This window comes from Salmo salar, chromosome ssa13 (assembly GCF_905237065.1).
Source record: "Salmo salar chromosome ssa13, Ssal_v3.1, whole genome shotgun sequence".
NCBI lineage: Eukaryota > Metazoa > Chordata > Actinopteri > Salmoniformes > Salmonidae > Salmo > Salmo salar.
The window spans coordinates 20,524,976-20,548,082 of NC_059454.1; the positions used below are offsets into that span (position 1 = coordinate 20,524,976).

At 44.2% G+C, this 23,107-nt stretch overlaps 1 protein-coding gene across 8 annotated transcripts in view; it reads left to right on the plus strand.

The window, feature by feature from the left end:
- The window catches only part of LOC106566672 (poly(rC)-binding protein 4), a 67,690-nt gene that overhangs the window by 4,104 nt on the left and 40,479 nt on the right, over nt 1-23,107 (plus strand). For 2 of the 8 annotated variants that reach the window (XM_045693028.1, XM_045693030.1), the window contains exons 2-3: nt 13,924-14,115; nt 16,702-16,746. In XM_045693028.1, the coding sequence (XP_045548984.1) occupies nt 14,008-14,115; nt 16,702-16,746 (153 nt within the window). In that variant the 5' untranslated portion in view covers nt 13,924-14,007. Of the gene's footprint in view, nt 1-13,920; nt 14,116-16,701; nt 16,747-16,821; nt 16,846-23,107 lie in introns of all 8 variants that reach the window. The other 6 variants (XM_014134931.2, XM_014134926.2, XM_014134929.2 and 3 more) reach the window with 4 other exon arrangements.

The following is a 23,107-nucleotide window of genomic DNA, read 5'->3' on the forward strand; positions in this document are numbered from 1 at the left end:
GGATACAAGCTAAACTGAGTCATACAGATTTTATTCAAAGATTCATTTTAAGCAATAAGGCACGACGGGGTGTGGTATATGCCAATATACCACGGCTAAGGGCTGTTCTTACGCACGACGCAACGCGGACTGCCTGGACATAGCCCTTAGCCGTGGTATATTGGCCATATACCACAAACCCCTGAGGTGCCTTATTGCTATTATAAACTGGTTACCAACGTAATCAGAGCAGTAAAAATACATGTTTTGTCATACCCGTGGTATACGGTCTGATTTACCACAGCTGTCAGCCAATCAGCATTCAGGGCTCGAACCACCCAGTTTATAATCAATTGTATTTTATTGTTCTATCCCTCATTATGTCCAGACTGATGCCTTGTATTAAAATATAAAGGTTCAACCCTGTTGATGTGACAGCAGAACATTAATAGTTAGCCGGTTATGTTCAGTCTTGTATTATTTGTTGTCACAGGGGTTTTCATATTACACATATTTTTTTCTCTGTGTATTTGAGGCAAAAACCCTTGTAGCAATTAACCTGTATTTACAGTAAGTCCATTAACCTGTGTTTGTTAGTGTGGAACACAATATTAGGAAGGTGTTCTTAATGTTTTGTGCACTAGGTGTAGACTCCAATTCCTCCCACACACACAGCATCGTCAATGGAAATAGATTTTGTGTTGCAAGTACTGCTTTCTTTATCACATATTTTGACAAGATGTGTGAGCCTTGTTTAAGAGCTCCACTATGAAATACTACCGATTTACAATGTATTGATATGTGAACAGTTTGTCATAAGGCTTGAGCAGTGCACAATAAAGGCAACAACATTTTTAGACCATCTTGTTTGGCTATGAGGAGTTACTCTTTGCGAAATGCAACGTGATAGTCTTGCTCCCTTCACTATCCCAGGTATGAACCCGAATAGCTGACATAGCCGATGGGAGATTCCCATGACAACACTTTCCTGTATTTAATTTGTCTCTGCTAGGCTCCTCACCCTGCACAGCCAAACCCCATCACTCCTCTGTAGATGCACTAAGGGCTCAATTCAATCTAACCTGCTCTGCGGTATTTACAGAGTAGTTCTTTGGTCAAATAAATCACAGATTGTTTTACTACTACTACTTGTAATAATAATAATTACGTGGGTGCGTATATTTGTCCTATTTCCCACATGTAGAAATATGTATTATACGCACGTGTGAATTGGAAATGTGTTTTTTGCATATCCAACTCCTCATGAGACACTCTCGGTGAGGTTACGGCCATGGTCGTCTACTGCTGCTGCTGCTGCTACTACTATGACTGCTGCTACTACTACGACTGCTGCTACTACTACGACTGCTGCTACTACTACGACTGCTGCTACTACTACGACTGCTGCTACTACTACGACTGCTGCTACTACTACGACTGCTGCTAATACTACTACTGCTTCTAATGCTACTACTACTGCTGCTGCTAATACTACTACTGCTGCTACTGCTGCTACGGCAACTACTCCTGCTGCTGATGCTACTACTACTACTACTGCTGCTATGGCAACTACTCCTGCTGCTACTGCTACTGCTGATGCTACTACTACTACTGCTGCTGCTGCTACTACTGCTACTACTGCTGCTGCTGCTACTACTGCTACTACTACTGCTACTACTACTACTACTACTACTGTTGCTGCTACTACTACTACTGTTGTTGCTGCTGCTGCTGCTACTACTACTGTTGCTGCTACTACTACTACTGTTGCTGCTGCCGCTGCTGCTACTACCACCACGCTGCTGCTGCTATTTGGCTACCAACTGCTGCTGCTGCTGCTGCTACCAGCAGCAGCTGCTGCTGCTGCTACCAGCAACAGCACTGCTGCTGCTGCTGTTGCTGCCGGGCTACTGCTGCTGCTGCTGCTAGTGTTGCTAACGGTGCTGCTGCTGCTGCTGCTACCACACTACGCTGCTGCTGCTGCTGCTGCTGCTGCTGCTGCTGCTAGCAGCAGCACGCAGCTGCTGCTGCTGCTGCTGCTGCTGCTGCTGCTGTTCACTACCAGCAGCGCTGCTGCTGCTGCCAGCAGCAACACTACTGCTGCTGCTGCTGCTGCTGCTGCTGCTGCAGCTGCTGCTGCTGCTGCTGCTGCTGCTGCTGCTGCTGCTGCAACAGCTGCTGCTGCTGCTGCTACTGCTGTTTGGCACCACCACGCTGCTGCTGCTGCTGCAACAACACCAACTGCTGCTGCTGCTGCTACTGCTGCTACTGCTGCACCGCGGCCAACACTGCTGCTAGCAACAGCACCGCCGGCTGCTGCTAGCAGCTGCCGCTGCTGCTACAACGCTGCTGCTACGCAACGCGCTGCTGCTGCCAGCAGCAACAACACCGCTGCTGCTACGCACACTGCTGCTGCTGCTGCTGCCAACGCTGCTACGGCTGCTCACTACTGCTGCTGCTACCGCTAACGCTGCTGCTGCTGCTACTACTGCTACCAGCACCGCTGCTGCTGCTACGGCAACCACTCGCTGCTGCTGCTGCTGCTGCTGCTGCTACTGCTACTGCTGCTGCTGCCACGGCAACCAACTGCTGCTGCTGCTGCTGCCAGCAGCACCGCTGCTGCTGCTACTGCTGCTGCTGCTACTGCTGCTGCTGTTTGCTGCTGCTGCTGCTGCCGCAACGCTGCTGCTGCTGCTACCAGCAGCAGCAGCACCACCGCTGCTGCTGCCAACAGCAGCTGCTGCTGCTGCTGCTACCGCGGGCTGCTGCTGCTGCTGCTGCACGCAACGCTGCTGCTGCTGCTGCTGCTGCTGCTGCTGCTGCTGCTGCTGCTGCACGCTGCCACCACCAACGCTGCTGCTGCTGCTGCTGCTGCTGCTGCCACCACCGCTGCTGCTGCTACCGCTGCCACCAGCACGCTGCTGCTGCTGCTGCTGCTGCTGCTACTGCTGCCACCGCACCGCTGCTGCTGCTACTACTACTACTACTACTACTGTTGCTGCTGCTGCTACTACTGCTGCTGCTACTACTACTACTACTACTACTACTGCTACTGCTGCTGTTGCTGCTACTACTACTACTACTGCTACTGCTGCTGCTGCTGCTTCTACTACTACTACTACTTAAGTTTAATTAAATTCCAACTTAATGATTGAATTCCAATACCATGAGGATGGTTTATACAGGGCAGTATTTTAAATCAGTCAGCAGACACTATTATGTAGACAGACTTACAAGCAGTGCATAGGGCCACAGTGAGGGGGCTGAACTGCTACAATACACACCACAGCACTTCAAACGTAAGTGATGAGGATGGAGTAGTGTGTATATATGAAGGGCATGAGTCTTAGTGGCAGTAATCCGCTTTGCTCTGTGGAGACAGTCTACAGTGAAGGTTTCTCTTTCAACCAGCCATCTGCATCAGCGTGTGTTTTTGCATCGGCGGCTGGGGTGGAGCTTTTTATCTCCCCCCCCATCCTCAGCTGCTGAGCGCCTGAAATATTTAACATGGACTGCACTATTTTTGGATTTGTGCTCCGTTTGTTTTGAAGCTGATGTAATAATAACCCGTTGTGTTTCATCCCACCGCAAATGGTGGTTTTTGGTGTACGTATGTCATTCTCAGACAAGCACTTGCTTGGCAAACTGAGGCAAAGTGTATTTTACCAATGATGGGTGTAATGCCATTGTCAATATGATGCAAGGTTACTTTGAATGAGGGCAGAGGTTTAGAATGTACAGTATGTGGCGCCGAATGCCATTCCATTCTATTTAATGTGAAGGTATTTTAGTATTGTTTGTCCTTTTACAAAGTAAGTTGGTCTCTCGCTGGCTGTTTTGGGATTCTCTGGGCAAATTATTGTGTTAGATTTCAGAACAACATATACACTGAAAGCAATCTCTCAAATGAAATCAAAGTTCTGAAGCATATGTTCTAGGTCTACTATGCTGGAAAAGTCAGTCCACACTGAAAGTCCATCTAACGATCAGTTAATCTATTCATACTTCACAGTTCAAGCTTCTCATATTCTTGACTTCTTTTTTCTGGAAGCTATTGATCTGCCTCTCTGTCTCTGTGAATGTCTCTCCCTGTCTCCGTGTCTCCTCCCCTCTGTCTCTCTCTCTCTATATATATATATCTCTCTCTGTCTCACTCTTTTTCTCTCATTCTCTTTGTCTCTCTTTCTCTGTCTCCCGCTCTCTTTCTCTTGTTCTCTCTTTCTCTTGTTCTCTCTCTCTCTCTCTTTCTCTTGTTCTCTCTCTCTCTTGTTCTCTCTCTCTCTCTCTTTCTCTTGTTCTCTCTCTCTCTCTCTTTCTCTTGTTCTCTCTCTCTTTCTCTTGTTCTCTCTCTCTTTCTCTTGTTCTCTCTCTCTCTTTCTCTTGTTCTCTCTCTCTCTCTCTCTCTCTCTCTCCTCTCCTCTCCTCTCCTCTCCTCTCCTCTCCTCTCCTCTCCTCTCCTCTCCTCTCCTCTCCTCTCCTCTCCTCTCCTCTCCTCTCCTCTCCTCTCCTGACTGCTCTCCAGTGAGGTGTCAGATTCTCTGACTCATGCTCTGGATCGGAGGAAGGAGGGAGGGAGGAAGGAGGAAAGGATGAAAGAGCAGATGAAGAGGGGGAATGTCATTTTGAAGATAGAGAGAATGGCCTTCGTCCAGTGGGATAAATGCTTGAGTTAATACCTTGCCAAAGTGTATTCAGTATGATGCCAAAGTGTATTCAGAAAGATGTATGGTGCAAACACAAGCCCTCTAATAGGAGATGTGCCATTGGAAGTGAAGGCTAGCGTTGAACTACTGATTAATAGATAGGAACCTGTTTTCCCAAAACAGAATCCGGCTGTATCAGTATTTTTCTTTTAAACCAGTTAAGGATTACCCTATTTTTTTAAGCCATCCGAAGTGATCTCTGATTCTCAAAAGATGAGTTTGCATTAGAGCGGAACTGAAGCATGCTAGATGACTACAGTATAGAGATCATCTGCACTGGCACTGCTGTCCCCAATACAACCAAAGCCAGCATAATTGCAGCCTCTGACACTGTGTTGCTGTGTGTCTGGAACAAGCAGCCGCTCAGAGCTAAGGGCTGACACCACATAAACATGGCCTCTCTAATGATCAATAGCTATCTGGATGTTTGCCTTCTGTTGTTCTCTTCTCTCGTGCTTTAATGAGAGGAACTATGGTTTCCTTAATATTGACATCGGACATGCCATGAAAGCAAATACCTTACAAGTGGCGTCATCACGTGATCACCGGAGACGTTTGATATTGTGAATGTCAACCAGACAGTTAATTGCTAGCAAGTGACGAATCCGTTTCACATGCATGAGCTAGCATGGATTGTGGGCTGACAGGACTGCACCAGACTGACAACCAGAGACAACTGGCATTTTATGTAATGACATAGTGTCCTACTGACTTTATGGCATCAGTTGTCAACCCAACTCACTAATAATACTTATCAAGCTCAAACACACCCTTCTAATGATAGTGTCAAAGGGGTGTCACTCTCTCCTCTCCAGCTTCATCTCATCTGATGTGCTTCTAAGGAGATGATGTCTTTCAAAGGAGTGGAGATGGATTGATATCTCTACCAGTTGCATGACATAATGCATACTTTCCCCTCACTGATTCCCTGCGCTCTTAGAAAAAAGGGTTCCAAAAGGGTTCTTTGGCTGTCCCCATAGGAGAACCCTTTTTGGTTCCAGGTAGAACTATTTTGGGTTTATTGCAGAACCCTCTGTGGAAAGGGTTCTACATGGAACCCAAAAGGGTTCTACCTAGAACCAAAGGGGGTTCTTCAAAGGGTTCTCCTACAGGGACAGCCGATAGATAGCACCTTTTTATCAATCCCATATCCCCTGTTGGTTCTGCTACAGGAAAACATGTTCACTGACTTCATTTGCCTGAGAATGAACTCAGATGACATATTAAATATACTGCTTCAGTAAGAGCACACAGTGAGCTAAGGATCATATGGCTAAGGTGGCCAGCCAGCAGTGTACAAGGGCAGGGCTGCTGGACTCCCCTCTGCGGCAGTAAACTGGCTAAAGTAGGAGACAGTCAGGGGTCTTGTAACCCTCTCTAGGAGGCTGGGTTTGGCTGGGCAGGCAGACACAGTTCCAGATGAATGCTGGATCTGATACAGAGGGAAGGATGGAAGAAGGAAGTCTTCCCTGTGCCGAGGCTTGACCCCTCCCGTTAGAAGTGACAGAGACTCTGAGAGATAAAACTGGGGTCTAAGTGACAGAGAAGGAGACAGAGACGCTTAGAGATCAAACACTGGTCTTTAATTTCAAGCCTCTTGTTTCTTTGCAGCTTCGTGTCTCTCTCTCTCGCTCTCTCTCTCCCCCCTCTGTGGAGAAAGTCAAAAGCAGCCATGCTCAAGTAACCTTTTCATCCTTGAGGGTGAACTGAATGTCTTTAATGTCTTTAAATTTAGAACTCAACTGAGTGTTTATTTCTAGAGTATAGACTTATATTCCACTTTGCTGAACAAGCTTCACAGTTTTCATAGGGGCTTACAGTATATTGGTAATACAAAGCAAACTTAAATAACTACTAGCCCTTTCCTGCAGTCAAATGACATAGTGGCCTCATGGGTGGAACTTCATTAATGCTATTTGCCAGCAGCATACCATCCTGCATCCCACTGCTGGCTTGCTGTTGAAGCTAAGCAGGGTTGGTCCTGGTTGGTCCCTAGGTGGGGGACCAGGTACTGCTAGAAGTGGTGTTGGGGGGCCAGTGGGGGGCCAGTTGGAGGCAATCTTTCTTCTGGTCTTAAAAAAATATCCCAATGCCCCAGAGCAGTGATTGCGGACATTGCTCTGTGTAGAGTGCCGTCTTTTGGATGAGATGTTAAACGGTTGTCCTGACTCTCTGTGGTCACTAAAGATCCAATGGCACTTATCGTAAGAGTAGGGGTGTTAACCTTCGGTGTCCTGGCTAAATTCCCAATCTGACCCTCATACCATCATGGCTACCTAATCATCCTCAGCTTCCAATTGGTTCATTCATCTCTCCTGTAACTATTCCTCAGGTTGTTGCTTTAAATGAGAATGTGTTCTTATCAACTTACCTGGTAAAAAAATATAGTTATATATGATCATATTCTTCATAATTAATAAACATTATTTATTTATTTTAATGCCAAAATTCTGGTGATTCTATGTCAAATTATTTTGTTATTTTTCAATCTTCTGTGAGGTATATAAAGTGTCATATTTAGATGCAAACTCAAAATGGAATACATTTCAACTCTATATCTGACATGGTACAGGTGTCTTCTTTTTTTAGCCAATAACCATGTGTGTGAGGTGTATACTTTTGTTTTAAAGTATATTTGTTTAAGATTACTTGGAGCGCAAATCAAAGATGTGACAGATAAAAGCAGCTGTCCTGCCATCCCTTGACACTGTATGACCCTGATTTAGCCCACTGCAGTAAAAGAGCCCACTGCAGTTAAAAGAGACTGGCCTCAGTTTTACATACGCTTTCGATTTGACCCATTCCAGCCGGTACGTATTCCTCCAATTATGCTGAATATGTCTGGGCATGGCCCTGACATCGCTAACGGCTGAGTACAGCTGCAGCTACAGACATACTGCTGACACAGAAAATATCAAATAAGGTTTGGTTGTGTGAAATAGGTTATTTTGACTTGTGTTTACCAAATGGTGGATCAGGATCTGGACAACCTGTTGGGTTGTAGCCAAAGACTGGGTTGTACCTTTAAGGTTCAATTCCATCACTTTCAGTGTGTACCTATGGTACCCAATTGTACCTATGAAAATATAGCCAAAGACAACATCAAATCTATCACCATCCTCACTTTGTGTGGCGGATTATCTGTTCCAAAAGTCAACCCTGTCTGAATGAACTCTCCTCCTTTATCGTTTGGCTTTTGATTACCCTATCTCTCCTTCATAATTAGAGCCTTTACCCTTTCACTCATGTTTGGACCCTACTGCAACACAAAGACAGGCTGTGTTACGTCCTGACCAGTGAAAAGGGTCATTTGCCATAGTAGAATGGTCAGGGCGTGGCAGGGGGGTTGTTTTGCGTGTTTTGGGGTTTGTTTGTTTCCAGGGGAATGTGTTCTAGTTTTCATTTTCTATGTTTCGTTTTCCAGGTTTGGCCGAGTATGGTTTCCAATCAGAGGCAGGTGTCTTTCGTTGTCTCTGATTGGAAGCCATATTTAGGCAGCCTGTTTTCCTTTGGGTTTTGTGGGTGGTTGTTTTTCGTATAGTCGTTGTCCTTACGGAACTATTGTTTGGCGTTGTTTATTCTAAGTGTTCTCTCATAATAAAAGGAAGATGAGCACTCAACACGCTGCGCCTTGGTCCAATCCTTTCGACGCGTGTGACAGGCTGGGCATTTTGATGGGTATGAATGATGTCAGAGGAAATGGAGGAAGCGTGTTCCCTATAGACCTCATTAGGGTTTGGAGTGGACGAGTGGTGCCATTAGAACCTAAGTGTCTGTCTGACCACTGTTGTTTGCTGAAGAGAAGCTGGTTGGGTTGGATACTCTGCTCTCTCTATAAAATAGGGAGGTGTATACTTTTCTGTTGGTTAATGTGGTGCCGAAGTCTCTCTGACCCTCGGAAATAGCGTTGGCAGTACTACATAATTTAAGACATGAATTATGAATATATTTAATGTTCTTGCTCTAACAATGGCAATGTTTATTTAATTTTTTACATTTTTTTACATTAACTCACTAGTTGTGCTTTTATTCAGTAATTCATCTTCAGGTTCTGGATTATTCTGTCAATTCAGAGGTTAATTGAAATTGGGTTCTTTTCAATTAATCCCTTGAAATTACTGAAATGGGATTGAAATAGAATTGATCCCTTCCAGCCCTATTATTGCTTATCTGCAGTACTAAAGGCATCATGGCAGTTGCTGTGGCCCCTAGATGACTTTTTCCCTTCTAACATCTCAACAGCTGAGAACCTTGTGATCAAAGCCTATCCTATCCCTTGTTAAAAGTGGACACCCTCTCCCTTTGTGTGTTTGTGTATGTGGTGGTGGTGCGGGGGTGTTATCATGTACAGTTGAAGTCGGAAGTTTACATACACTTAGGTTGGAGTCATTAAAACTAATTTTTCAACCACTCCACAAATTTCTTGTTAACAAATTATACTTTTGGCAAGTTGGTGAGGACATCTACTTTATTTACAACAATTGTTTACAGACAGATTATTTCACTGTATCTAAATTCCAGTGGGTCAGAAGTTTACATACACTAAGTTGACGGTGCCTTTAAACAGCATGGAAAATTCCAGAAAATTATGTCATTGTCATGCCCTAACCATAGAGAGCCCTCTGGGTTCTCTATGGTGTATAGGTCAGAGCGTGACTCTGGGGTGTTCTAGTCGTTATATGTCTATGTTGGTGTTTTAGTATGGTTCCCAATTAGAGGCAGCTGTTTATCTTTGTCTCTAATTGGGGATCATACTTAAGTTCTCATTTGTTCCCACCTGCTTTATGGACTATTGTTTTGTGTGAGTGCATTCAGCACCATGTAGTTCACGGTCGTTGTATGTTTATTGTTTAAGCTTTCACTGCAAATAAAGATGTGGAACTCAACACACGCTGTGCCTTGGTCCGCTCCTTTCAACGATCGTGACAGAATATCCCATCAACGCAGGACCAAGCAGCGTGTTATGGAGGTTAAGGAGTTTTGGACATGGGAGGAAATCATGGGAGGTTGTGAGACCCTTCCTTGGAAGGAGACACCAAGGAAGGTGGAAGGACAGCGATGATGCCGGGGTCCGCGGCCACAGAAACCCCAAGATTTATTTTTTGGGGGGGGCACAGGGAGCTGTCGGTCCAGCAGCGGAGAGTGCCAGAGCCCAAATGTGAGTCGGTGGAGGAGTTTAATGATTGTACTTTTTGGAGAAAGATCGTACTTTTTGGAGAAATGTCCTCTGGTCTGATGAAACAAAAATAGAACTGTTTGGCCATAATGACCATCGTTATGTGTGGAGGAAAAAGGGGGAGGCTTGCAAGCCGAAGAACACCATCCCAACCGTGAAGCACGGGAGTGGCAGCTGCAGGAGGGATGCTTTGCTGCAGGAGGGACTGGTGCACTTCACAAAATATATGGCATCACGAGGAGGGAAAAGTATGTGGATATATTGAAGCAACATCTCAAGACATCAGTCAGGAAGTTAAAGCTTGGTCGCAAATGGGTCTTCCCAACACAGACAGAGAGAAAACAATCACTGTCGAGGGATGGCAGGACAGCTGCTTTTATCTGTCATGTCTTTGATGTGCGCTCCAAGAAAGGAGAGAAGGAAAAAACAATTCAACAAAGGCATTTTTAACTTTTTGTTGAAGGGGCGTAAAAATGAGTAGGTATACTTGTTAGTGTAATAACCAAGAGGAAAGTAACATGTATTTTGGGGTTCTTGGAATGTGTTTATGATATTATTACTTTTTACTTTTTTTGTGAAAATTGAGATCCTCCCAAGTAATGAATCACAGTTGAACCAATCATCAGACTGTCCAATTAGACAGAGCAACACTACTGTGTGAGGTTCAATGAACATACAGAGAGACAGAGCTACAGGACTGTTTAGCTGCTGTCCACCCTGCCTCTGCCTTGTCCTCATCCTGCAGTGCAGTCTGGCACCTCTCTAATTCCCCTGCCCTGAGTTCTGAGTAGATCTGAGTTTTAATTTAGAACAGAGGGGCTTTGTTCATTCTGGAACACTGGTGCTTGGGATTCTGAGAATGGGTTAGTTCAGAGGCTCATCACACCGCCCCCTTGGCTCAGACATATAGCACATGCCTTGTTATCAGCCCAGAGAGCAGCACATAATGATCCCTCCAACCATTAACTCCTAATGCAATAAAGCACTAACATTTTAGCCGTGCCCTACAGCATAATGAAGTTAGCGTGCCGTTACGTAAATGTGTGTGTCATGATAATCAGATGTGTTTTGGAGCATGATGCACGCAGGAGTAAACTCTGCATTTCGTCTCTTTCAAAGATAAGAGAGGGAATGTTTGTTTTTCAGTTCATCTGTAGTCAGCCCTAGGGCCACTATTTTGTGTAACATCTTGGAGATAATTGTGTGAGGCTTTAATATAAAGGAGTAAATTAGCCTAGATAATGTTGTCAAGTCAATCCATTGTGTCTCTTTAAAAGCAGATGAAGTTGTTTCTAGCCCAGTTCATACCTTATCACCGCCACTCTGCTTTGCTCTCTGGCCGATGCTGACAGGCCAGCATTGCAAGGCTGTGCCGTGGTAATTAATCGGACACCACAGGCTTAGGCAAGTAGCAGCCAAGCTACCACATGATAGTCAGAGAGGGATGGCATGTTAGGTTTAAAGAGCCTCTGCATGCATACTGCGTACATAAATAAACAGATAGCTAGCAGCCCTGGCTATTAAACCTGTCTAGAAGGGGCCTCTGAGGAATAGCATTTTGTCAAACAGCAGACTCCCTTTGATTAACCATGATCTCCACACATATGACATACTCTAACCTGCCTGCACAAAAACAACATGGACACTTACAAAAATTCACACCCACATGCCGCCCTAAAACAGTTTGTAAAATTTATGAAGCGATGTGAAGAGGCAGGTTAATAAACAAGGAACCTGCTTGAAGCCGGAGCGAGCAATTGTGTTTCTCAGTGATGTCTTCATCAGTAGGCCAGCAGCAGCATACCGGGTATTGAAGGCTAGGTGGAATGCACTTGGCTGACGGTCTGCAGCGTTCCTATTAAAACAAGTGGCCTTGAACAAACAGGGACGATGGGATATGCGAGCCACTCTACAGGGGACAAGTGCAGAACAGAATTCATATGCAGCGACTGCAGCGTCAGCTGGACTGCTCTGACTTACTCAAAAAACATCATAGAAATGAGATGTATGATTATTAGTGTTAATGCAGAGGGCTGGGGCTATGTGTGTGTGCATGTGGACTGCAGTACAGTGCCAGAGTTTGAGTTGATTCTAATTCATTTCAGGAAATGAATGCAATTTCATACATCACTTGAAAATACCAATAGAAAAAAACATGGGCAATTTCCGTTTACTAATTCCTGAAATGGCTGTGTCTGGAATGGCATTGAGTGAATGACTCTGGAGAATAACTCGATGAAGATGATTTATCAAAACCACCCAAATATTATGTGGTAATTTTGCAGCTCTTCATTTGCTCTTAGGGATTGTGCGCTTAGTTTGATTACTTCTACTGGTGCAGCAGCCAGCTATTTATATAACCAACTCTGTACTTACTCTGTCTGGGCTGACAACAGTCAGAATCCACCATAAATCAAGAGGAAACATAAATATCTTCATAAGCTAATTATACACCCTTTGTGCCTAGACTGCCGAGCACCCAGGTGACTCACAACATGTCACAAGAACTGACATGCACGCAGTGTACCCAGTAGTGCACTGTCATACTGGATTCAGGGGAAAGGCGTCTCATTTGTTACTGATGTGGTGAACATGTTCAAATCTCTGCACCATCCATCTTACCATTTTCTTTCTCACTGGTGCTGAAGCTTATCTATTTCTGTGTCCAACAGCCTAGTCTTCACATTGTTGGAGCACATCACAGTACAGCACAGCACCGTTTTTTAATAAGCTGATGAACTGAAACAACTGCAAGCTGTAATCTAATTAAATGCACTTTTTGAAACCAAAGTGCTATTGTAACCTACAATTAAAATGTTTGAAAGGAACAATTGTCGCATGACCCATGTACCCAAGGAAACCAGGCCATTTTGTGCTGTCATTCTCCAACCTCTCTGATTATAGGGAAGTCGGCTACCAGTTAATCAAGGGCCAGTCAGTCTCATCCTGTACTCACTAACACCCACTCGTTGTCTATTAGGGCCCAATCTCCCCACTAGCCAGAGTGGCCTGGAACCCTGCAGCTGACAGCAGCACTGCTGGGAGTTAATAGCCTGCTCACACATTATTTCTTCATCATTCTGACTTAGATGCTGACTAGATTAATCCACAGATAAAAGGGTAAACAGAGTTAGTTTCTAGCAGACTTCAGGCTTCTTCTTTGGACTTTATATGGCGGTTGGCAACCAACTTTAAGGTGCCTTAGCACAAACAACTGGACTGGAGTATGGACCTCAGTTCATCTTTCAATCACCCACTTGGGTATATGCTCCTAAAAACCAATGAGGAGATGGGAGAGGCCGGACTTGCAGTGCGTCAAGCATCACAAATAGATCCAAGTTCTATTTTAGCGCCTGGCTACGCAGATGCTCATTGACGCGCGTGATCAGTGTGGGTGCAATGATTGAATAACATGTATGTGTAAATGTATTTTGCAACGTGACGTGAGCAGTGTGGTCAGCATGTTAGTTATGGATGACCACCAATTTACACTTACCTCAGAAGGATGGGACATTGCTGCTTCATTATCAGTGGGTTGAGATATATTGCTTTAATGTGCACATTGATGGGCAAACCTTACATTCAACAGGATATTGTGAACTTGTTTGAGCTTTATGCTGTCCTCAATGCCCTGTTCAATTAGTTCATAATGGTAACCTTAGAGATAGACATCTGTCTGTATACTGTACTCACTTTCTGTGAAGCCCACAATGCAGGTGTTCAGTGGGTTAGACCTTGAACAGCTACAGAAAGCACAATGGCCATGGAGCAGGACTCACTGAGAGTGACTAATTTGAATTTAACACTGAATTCAGATTCTGTTTCAAGCATCCTGCATTGTGAGATTGAGATGTGATGGTGGCTCTGTCTTGTCATGCAAACAGGAGATTTTATCCATTGTCTTCCTATTGCAAAGTGACATTCTAGTTGATATCACATCATTAAGATGTTGAGGTAAAACATCACAACAAATGAGTAAGAGTGTTTGTATTGAAATCTAGTTGTATTGATACCAAACAGATATCAAGTCTAACGAATGGCATTTCCTTTACTTTGTCTCAGCAGAGCTTTGAAGGACTGGGGAGTGACAGAGAAGAGAGAGAGCAACAGTCTTCATCTGACAGCGTGACCATTGGATGAGCCTTGTTCATGCGTCTCCCTGTGTGCAACTCCCACATCACTATGAACTGTGAGCAGGACTTCGGAGACGGGGGCCTGGGTGTGACACTTACACTCCGACTGCTCATGCACGGCAAGGTACAGTTTGAGTGGATGGGAATAACTGTGAATATATAAGAGTAATTGTATGGGAATAACTGGGAATATATAAGAGTAATTGAATGGGAATAACTGGAGGTATATAGGAATGAATGCTTAGGGATTAGTTAAATTATTCAGATTCAAATGTTGGACTTTAATAATATAATTTTGCAATATGATTTCCCTCCTGACTCGTGCTCCTGCTCTTCTTTGTCTGTAGAATGTAAATAATATACAGTTGAAGTCGGAAGTTTACACACTACTTTTTCAACCACTCCACAAATTTCTTGTTAACAAATTATAGCTTTGGCAAGTCGGTTAGGACATCTACTTTGTGCATGACACAAGTAGGTTTTCCAACAATTATTTACAGACAGATTATTTCACTTATAATTAATTCACTGTATCACAATTCCAGTGGGTCAGAAGTTTACATACACTAAATTGACTGTGCCTTTAAACAGCTTGGAAAATTAGAATAGAAGCTTCTGATAGGCTAATTGACATAATTTGAGACAATTGGAGGTGTACCTGTGGATATATTTCAAGGCCTACCTTCAAACTCAGTGCCTCTTTGCTTGACATCATGGGAAAATCTAAAGAAATCAGCCAAGACCTCAGAAAATAATTTGTAGACCTCCACAAGTCTGGTTCATCCTTGGGGGCAATTTCCAAATGCCTGAAGGTATCAGTTCATCTGTACAAACAATAGTACGCAAGTATAAACACCATGGGACCACGCAGCCGTCATACCGCTCAGGAAGGAGGCGCGTTCTGTGTCTTAGAGATGAACGTATTTTGGTGCGAAAAGTGAAAATCAATCCCAGAACAGCAGCAAAGGACCTTGTGAAGATGCTGGAGAAAACCGGTACAAAAGTATCTATATCCACAGTAAAATGAGTCCTATATCGACCGCTCAGCAAGGAAGAAGCCACTGCTCCAAAACCACCATAAAAAAGCCAGATGATGGTTTGCAACTGCACATGGGGACAAAGATTGTACTTTTTGGAGAAATGTCCTCTGGTCTGATGAAACAAAAATAGAACTGTTTGGCCATAATGACCATCGTTATGTTTGGAGGAAAAAGGGGGAGGCTTGCAAGCCGAAGAACACCATTCCAACCGTGAAGCACGGGGGTGGCAGCATCATGGTGTGGGGGTGCTGTGCTGCAGGAGGGACTGGTGCACTTCACAAAATATATGCCATCATCAGGCAGGAAAATGATGTGGATATATTGAAGCAACATCTCAAGACATCAGTCAGGAAGTTAAAGCTTGGTCACAAATGGGTCTTCCAAATGGACAATGACCCCAAGCATACTTCCAAAATTGTGGCAAAATGGGTTAAGGACAACAAAGTCAAGGTATTGGAGTGGCCATTACAAAGCCCTGACCTCAATCCTATAGAAAATGTGTGGGCAGAACTGAAGTGTGTGCGAGCAAGGAGGCCCACAAACCTGACTCAGTTACACCAGCTCTGTCAGGAGGAATGGGCCAAAATTCACCAACTTATTGTGGGAAGCTTGTAAAAGACTACCTGAAACGTTTGACCCAAGTTAAACAATTTAATTGGTAATGCTATTAAATACTAATTGAGTGTATGTAAACTTCTGACCCACTGGGAATGTGATGAAAGAAATAAAAGCTGAAATAAATCCTTCTCTCTACTGTTATTCTGACATTTCACATTCTTAAAATAAAGTGGTGATCCTACCTGACAGGGAATGTTTACTAGGATTAAATGTCAGGAATTGTGAAAAACTGAGTTTAAATGTATTTGGTTAAGGTGTATGTAAACTTCCGACTTCAACTTTAAATGCAAGATTTGGTTAAGACGGTATACTGATAATACAGTGCATTCGGAAAGTGTTCAGACCCCTTTACTTTTTCCACATTTTGTAACGTTACAGCCTTTTTCTAAAATGAATTAAATAGTTTTTATCCTTAATCATGGTAGCATCCACATTAATGTAGAAGTGTTAAGAAACATAGTCTATTCTTATCCAGGCTGTATCACATCCGGCCGTGATTGGGAGTCCCATAGGGCGGCGCACAATTGGCCCAGCGTCGTCCAGGTTTGGCTGGGGTAGGCCGTCATTGTAAATAAGAATTTGTTCTTAACTGACTTGCTGAGTTAAATAAAGGTTACATAAAAAAAATGTTTTACAATAAAATGAATTATTTACCATCCATTTCTATTGGGCACCAAATCATCTGAAACCCAACCTAATCAAATGGCAAATGCATCCAACAAGTTTGTAGAGTCACAAGCTTGGTGTAAAAATTGCATGCTAGGAATATGGGACCAAATACAAAACGTTGTACTACTTTAATACACATAAGTGAATTTGTCCCAATACTTTTGGTCCCCTAAAATAGGGGGACTATATACAAAAAGTGCTGTAATTTATAAACGGTTCACCAGATATGGATGAAAATACCCTCAAATTAAACCTGACAGGCTGCACTTTAACCTCATAGTCATTGTATCATTTCAAATCCAAAGTGCTGGATTTCAGAGCCAAAAGAACAAAAAATGTGTCACTGTCCCAATACTTTTGGATCTCACTGTATGTCGTTTTAGCACAAAGAAGACGCTGTTGGTGATAGGAGTCTCTGGAAAGCAGAGGTAGATATTTCTCAGAATCTTGTATTAATTTAATTCAGGAATCTATATATTTTTTTTATCCCCTGGTATTTTTAGGAGGTTGGCAGCATCATAGGCAAGGTAAGAAGGCTTATCTTTTTCATCTATCATATAAATGTTATTTAAAATGAATCTGAAGAGATACACTATTCAGGGGCTTTCTGATCCAAGACATGTTGTTATCACAAGGGATGCCTATTTTCAGATGAATTAAGACATTTTCTAGAATTAGATTAATATTGTACTAACAAAAGTGATGGGAATTATCCTCTATTAAAAATAGACGCTTCACACTATGCCATTTTGTAAGTGTTCATAAACCAATCTATGTGGAATGATTTTTGTAATCAGTATGTCTTTCCATTCTACAGTAAAAGCACAACATACATAAGGCCTCCTGACACACAATTTTCTGACTGTAAATGTAATTTCCTTAAACCAACCCACTTCAGACCTCTCTATCCCGTAATGTAATACAGTAATCCATCAAACAGAAACATTAGTGCATTGACTGCAAACCTTCGGTTGAAACGGAGCTCCGAAAGGCATATTACTGTCAGCCAGTTTAGTGTCTGCTATAGGACGGGGTGTAGGCTGCTCTTTACCAGTTTAATGTCTACTCGGAGGAGTGTAGGCTGCTCTTTACCAGTTTAGTGTCTACTAGGAGGGGTGTAGACTGCTCTTTACCAGTTTAGTGTCTATAAGGAGGGTGAAGGCTGCTCTTAACCAGTTTAGTGTCTATAAGGAGGGGTGAAGGCTGCTCTTTACCAGTTTAGTGTCTACTAGGAGGGGTGTAGGCTGCTCTTTACCAGTTTAGTGTCTACTAGGAGGAGTGTAGGCTGCTCTTTACCAGTTTAGTGTCTACTAGGAGGGGTGTAGGCTGCTCTTTACCAGTTTAGTGTCTATAAGGAGGGGTGCAGGCTGCTCTTTACCAGTTTAGTGTCTACTAGGAGGAGTGTAGGCTGCTCTTAACCAGTTTAGTGTCTACTAGGAGGAGTGTAGGCTGCTCTTTACCAGTTTAGTGTCTACTAGGAGGAGTGTAGGCTGCTCTTAACCAGTTTAGTGTCTACTAGGAGGGGTGTAGGCTGCTCTTTACCAGTTTAGTGTCTACTGGGAGGGGTGAAGGCTGCTCTTAACCAGTTTAGTGTCTACTAGGAGGGGTGTAGGCTGCTCTTTACCAGTTTAGTGTCTACTAGGAGGGGTGTAGGCTGCTCTTTACCAGTTTAGTGTCTATAAGGAGGGGTGCAGGCTGCTCTTTACCAGTTTAGTGTCTACTAGGAGGAGTGTAGGCTGCTCTTAACCAGTTTAGTGTCTACTAGGAGGAGTGTAGGCTGCTCTTTACCAGTTTAGTGTCTACTAGGAGGAGTGTAGGCTGCTCTTAACCAGTTTAGTGTCTACTAGGAGGGGTGTTGGCTGCTCTTTACCAGTTTAGTGTCTACTGGGAGGGGTGAAGACTGCTCTTAACCAGTTTAGTGTCTACTAGGAGGGGTGTAGGCTGCTCTTTACCAGTTTAGTGTCTACTAGGAGGAGTGTAGGCTGCTCTTTACCAGTTTAGTGTCTACGAGGAGGGGTGTAGGCTGCTCTTTACCTTTTTAATGTCTACTAGGAGGGGTGTAAGCTGCTCTTAACCAGTTTAGTGTCTACTAGGAGGAGTGTAGGCTGCTCTTTACTAGTTTAGTGTCTACTAGGAGGAGTGTAGGCTGCTCTTTACCAGTTTAGTGTCTACTTGGAAAGAGTGTAGGCTGCTCTTTACCAGTTTAGTGTCTACTAGGAGGAGTGTAGGCTGCTCTTTACCAGTTTAGTGTCTACTAGGAGGGGTGTAGACTGCTCTTTACCAGTTTAGTGTCTATAAGGAGGGTGAAGGCTGCTCTTAACCAGTTTAGTGTCTATAAGGAGGGGTGAAGGCTGCTCTTTACCAGTTTAGTGTCTACTAGGAGGGGTGTAGGCTGCTCTTTACCAGTTTAGTGTCTATAAGGAGGGGTGCAGGCTGCTCTTTACCAGTTTAGTGTCTACTGGGACGGGTGAAGGCTGCTCTTAACCAGTTTAGTGTCTACTAGGAGGGGTGTAGGCTGCTCTTTACCAGTTTAGTGTCTATAAGGAGGGGTGTAGGCTGCTCTTAACCAGTTTAGTGTCTACTAGGAGGAGTGTAGGCTGCTCTTTACCAGTTTAGTGTCTACTAGGAGGAGTGTAGGCTGCTCTTAACCAGTTTAGTGTCTACTAGGAGGGGTGTAGGCTGCTCTTTACCAGTTTAGTGTCTACTAGGAGGAGTGTAGGCTGCTCTTTACCAGTTTAGTATCTACGAGGAGGGGTGTAGGCTGCTCTTTACCTTTTTAATGTCTACTAGGAGGGGTGTAGGCTGCTCTTAACCAGTTTAGTGTCTACTAGGAGGAGTGTAGGCTGCTCTTTACTAGTTTAGTGTCTACTAGGAGGAGTGTAGGCTGCTCCTTACCAGTTTAGTGTCTACTAGGAGGGGTGTAGGCTACTCTTTACCTTTTTAATGTCTACTAGGAGGGGTGTAGGCTGCTCTTTACCAGTTTAGTGTCTATAAGGAGGGGTGTAGGCTGCTCTTAACCAGTTTAGTGTCTACTAGGAGGAGTGTAGGCTGCTCTTTACCAGTTTAGTGTCTACTAGGAGGAGTGTAGGCTGCTCTTAACCAGTTTAGTGTCAACTAGGAGCGGTGTAGGCTGCTCTTTACCAGTTTAGTGTCTACTGGGACGGGTGAAGGCTGCTCTTAACCAGTTTAGTGTCTACTAGGAGGGGTGAAGGCTGCTCTTAACCAGTTTAGTGTCTACTAGGAGGGGTGTAGGCTGCTCTTTACCAGTTTAGTGTCTACTAGGAGGAGTGTAGGCTGCTCTTTACCAGTTTAGTGTTTACTAGGAGGGGTGTAGGCTGCTCTTTACCTTTTTAATGTCTACTAGGAGGGGTGTAGGCTGCTCTTTACCAGTTTAGTGTCTATAAGGAGGGGTGTAGGCTGCTCTTAACCAGTTTAGTGTCTACTAGGAGGAGTGTAGGCTGCTCTTTACCAGTTTAGTGTCTACTAGGAGGGGTGTAGGCTGCTCTTAACCAGTTTAGTGTCTACTAGGAGGGGTGTAGGCTGCTCTTTACCAGTTTAGTGTCTACTGGGAGGGGTGAAGGCTGCTCTTAACCAGTTTAGTGTCTACTAGGGGGGGTGTAGGCTGCTCTTTACCAGTTTAGTGTCACTAGGAGGAGTGTAGGCTGCTCTTTACCTTTTTAATGTCTACTAGGAGGGGTGTAGGCTGCTCTTAACCAGTTTAGTGTCTACTAGGAGGAGTGTAGGCTGCCCTTTACCAGTTTAGTGTCTACTAGGAGGAGTGTAGGCTGCTCTTTACCAGTTTAGTGTCTACTAGGAGGGGTGTAGGCTGCTCTTTACCTTTTTAATGTCTACTAGGAGGGGTGTAGGCTGCTCTTTACCAGTTTAGTGTCTATAAGGAGGGGTGTAGGCTGCTCTTAACCAGTTTAGTGTCTACTAGGAGGAGTGTAGGCTGCTCTTTACCAGTTTAGTGTCTACTAGGAGGAGTGTAGGCTGCTCTTAACCAGTTTAGTGTCTACTAGGAGGGGTGTAGGCTGCTCTTTACCAGTTTAGTGTCTACTGGGAGGGGTGAAGGCTGCTCTTTACCAGTTTAGTGTCTACTAGGAGGGGTGAAGGCTGCTCTTAACCAGTTTAGTGTCTACTAGGAGGGGTGTAGGCTGCTCTTTACCAGTTTAGTGTCTACTTGGAGGGGTGAAGGCTACTCTTAACCAGTTTAGCATCTACTAGGAGGAGTGTAGGCTGCTCTTTACCAGTTTAGTGTCTACTAGGAGGGGTGTAGGCTGCTCTTTACCAGTTTAGTGTCTATAAGGAGGGGTTTAGGCTGCTCTTTACCAGTTTAGTGTCTACTAGGAGGGGATATAAGCTGCTCTTTACCAGTTTAGTGTCTACTAGGAGGGGTGAAGGCTACTCTTAACCAGTTTAGTGTCTACTAGGAGGAGTGTAGGCTGCTCTTTACCAGTTTAGTGTCTACTAGGAGGGGTGTAGGCTGCTCTTTACCAGTTTAGTGTCTACTAGGAGGGGGTGTAAGCTGCTCTTTACCAGTTTAATGTCTACTAGGAGGGGTGTAGGCTGCTCTTTACCAGTTTAGTGTCTATAAGGAGGAGTGTAGGCTGCTCTTTACCAGTTTAGTGTCTACTAGGAGGAGTGTAGGCTGCTCTTTACCAGTTTAGTGTCTACTAGGAGGGGTGTAGGCTGCTCTTTACCTTTTTAATGTCTACTAGGAGGGGTGTAGGCTGCTCTTTACCAGTTTAGTGTCTATAAGGAGGGGTGTAGGCTGCTCTTAACCAGTTTAGTGTCTACTAGGAGGAGTGTAGGCTGCTCTTTACCAGTTTAGTGTCTACTAGGAGGGGGTGTAGGCTGCTCTTTACCAGTTTAGTGTCTATAAGGAGGGGTGTAGGCTGCTCTTTACCAGTTTAGTGTCTACTAGGAGGAGTGTAGGCTGCTCTTTACCAGTTTAGTGTCTCCTAGGAGGAGTGTAGACTGCTCTTTACCAGTTTAGTGTCTACTAGGGGGATGTAGGCTGCTCTTTACCAGTTTAGTGTCTACTAGGAGGGGTGTAGGCTGCTCTTTACCAGTTTAGTGTCTACTAGGAGGGGTGTAGGCTGCTCTTTACCAGTTTAGTGTCTATAAGGAAGGGTGTAGGCTGCTCTTTACCAGTTTAGTGTCTACTAGGAGGGGTGTAAGCTGCTCTTTACCAGTTTAATGTCTACTAGGAGGAGTGTAGGCTGCTCTTTACCAGTTTATTGTCTACTAGGACAGGGTGTAGGCTGTCTTTTACCAGTTTTTAGTGTCTCCTAGGAGAGGGTGTAGGCTGCTCTTTACAAGTTTAATGTCTACTAGGAGGAGTGTAGGCTGCTCTTTACCAGTTTAGTGTCTACTAGGAGGGGGTGTAGGCTGCTCTTTACCAGTTTAGTGTCTACTAGGAGGAGTGTAGGCTGCTCTTTACCAGTTTAGTGTCTATAAGGAGGGGTGTTGGCTGCTCTTTACCAGTTTAATGTCTACTAGGAGGAGTGTAGGCTGCTCTTTACCAGTTTAGTGTCTACTAGGAGGAGTGTAGGCTGCTCTTTACCAGTTTAATGTCTACTAGGAGGGGGTGTAAGCTGCTCTTTACCAGTTTAATGTCTACTAGGAGGAGTGTAGGCTGCTATTTACCAGTTTAGTGTCTACTAGGAGGAGTGTAGGCTGCTCTTTACCAGTTTAGTGTCTATAAGGTGGGGTGTTGGCTGCTCTTTACCAGTTTAGTGTCTACTAGGAGGAGTGTATGCTGCTCTTTACCAGTTTAGTGTCTACTAGGAGGGGGTGTAGGCTGCTCTTTACCAGTTTAGTGTCTACTAAGAGGAATGCAGGCTGCTCTTTACCAGTTTAGTGTCTACTTGGAAAGAGTGTAGGCTGCTCTTTACCAGTTTAGTGTCTACTAGGAGGAGTGTAGGCTTCTCTTTATCAGTTTAGTGTCTACTAGGAGGGGGTGTAGGGTGCTCTTGACCAGTTTAGTGTCTACTAGGAGGAGTTTAGGCTTCTCTTTATCAGTCTAGTGTCTACTAGGAGGGGGTGTAGGCTGCTCTTTGCCATTTTAGTGTCTACTAGGAGGAGTGTAGGCTTCTCTTTATCAGTTTAGTGTCTACTAGGAGGAGTGTCGGCTGCTCTTTACCAGTTTAGTGTCTACTAGGAGGGGGTGTAGGGTGCTTTTGACCAGTTGAATGTCTACTAGGAGGGGGTGAAGGCTGATCTTTACTAATTTAGTGTCTACTTGGAAAGAGTGTAGGCTGCTCTTTGCCAGTTTAGTGTCTACTAGGAGGAGTGTAGGCTTCGCTTTACCAGTTTTGTGTCTACTAGGAGGAGTGTAGGCTGCTCTATACCATTTTAGTGTCTACTTGGAGGAGTGTAGGCTACTCTTTACCAGTTTAGTATCTACTAGGAGGGAGTGTAGTCTGATTTTTGCCAGTTTAGTGTCTACTAGAAAAGGGTGTTTGCAGGTCTTTACCAGTTTAGTTTCTACTAGGAGGAGTGTTTGCTTCCCTTCCCCAGTTTAATGTCTACTAGGTGAGTTTCTTCTCTTTACTAGTTTAGTGTCTACTAGGAAGGAGTGTTGTCTGATCTTTACCAGTTTAGTGTCTACTAGGAGGACTGTAGGCTGCTCTTAACCAGTTTAGTGTCTACTAGGAGGACTCTAGGCTGCACTTTACTAGTTTAGTGTCTACTAGGAGGGGGTGTAAGCTGCTCTTTACCAGTTTAGTGTCTACTCTGAGGAGTGTAGGCTTCTCTTTACCAGTTTAGTGTGTACCTGAAGTTGAA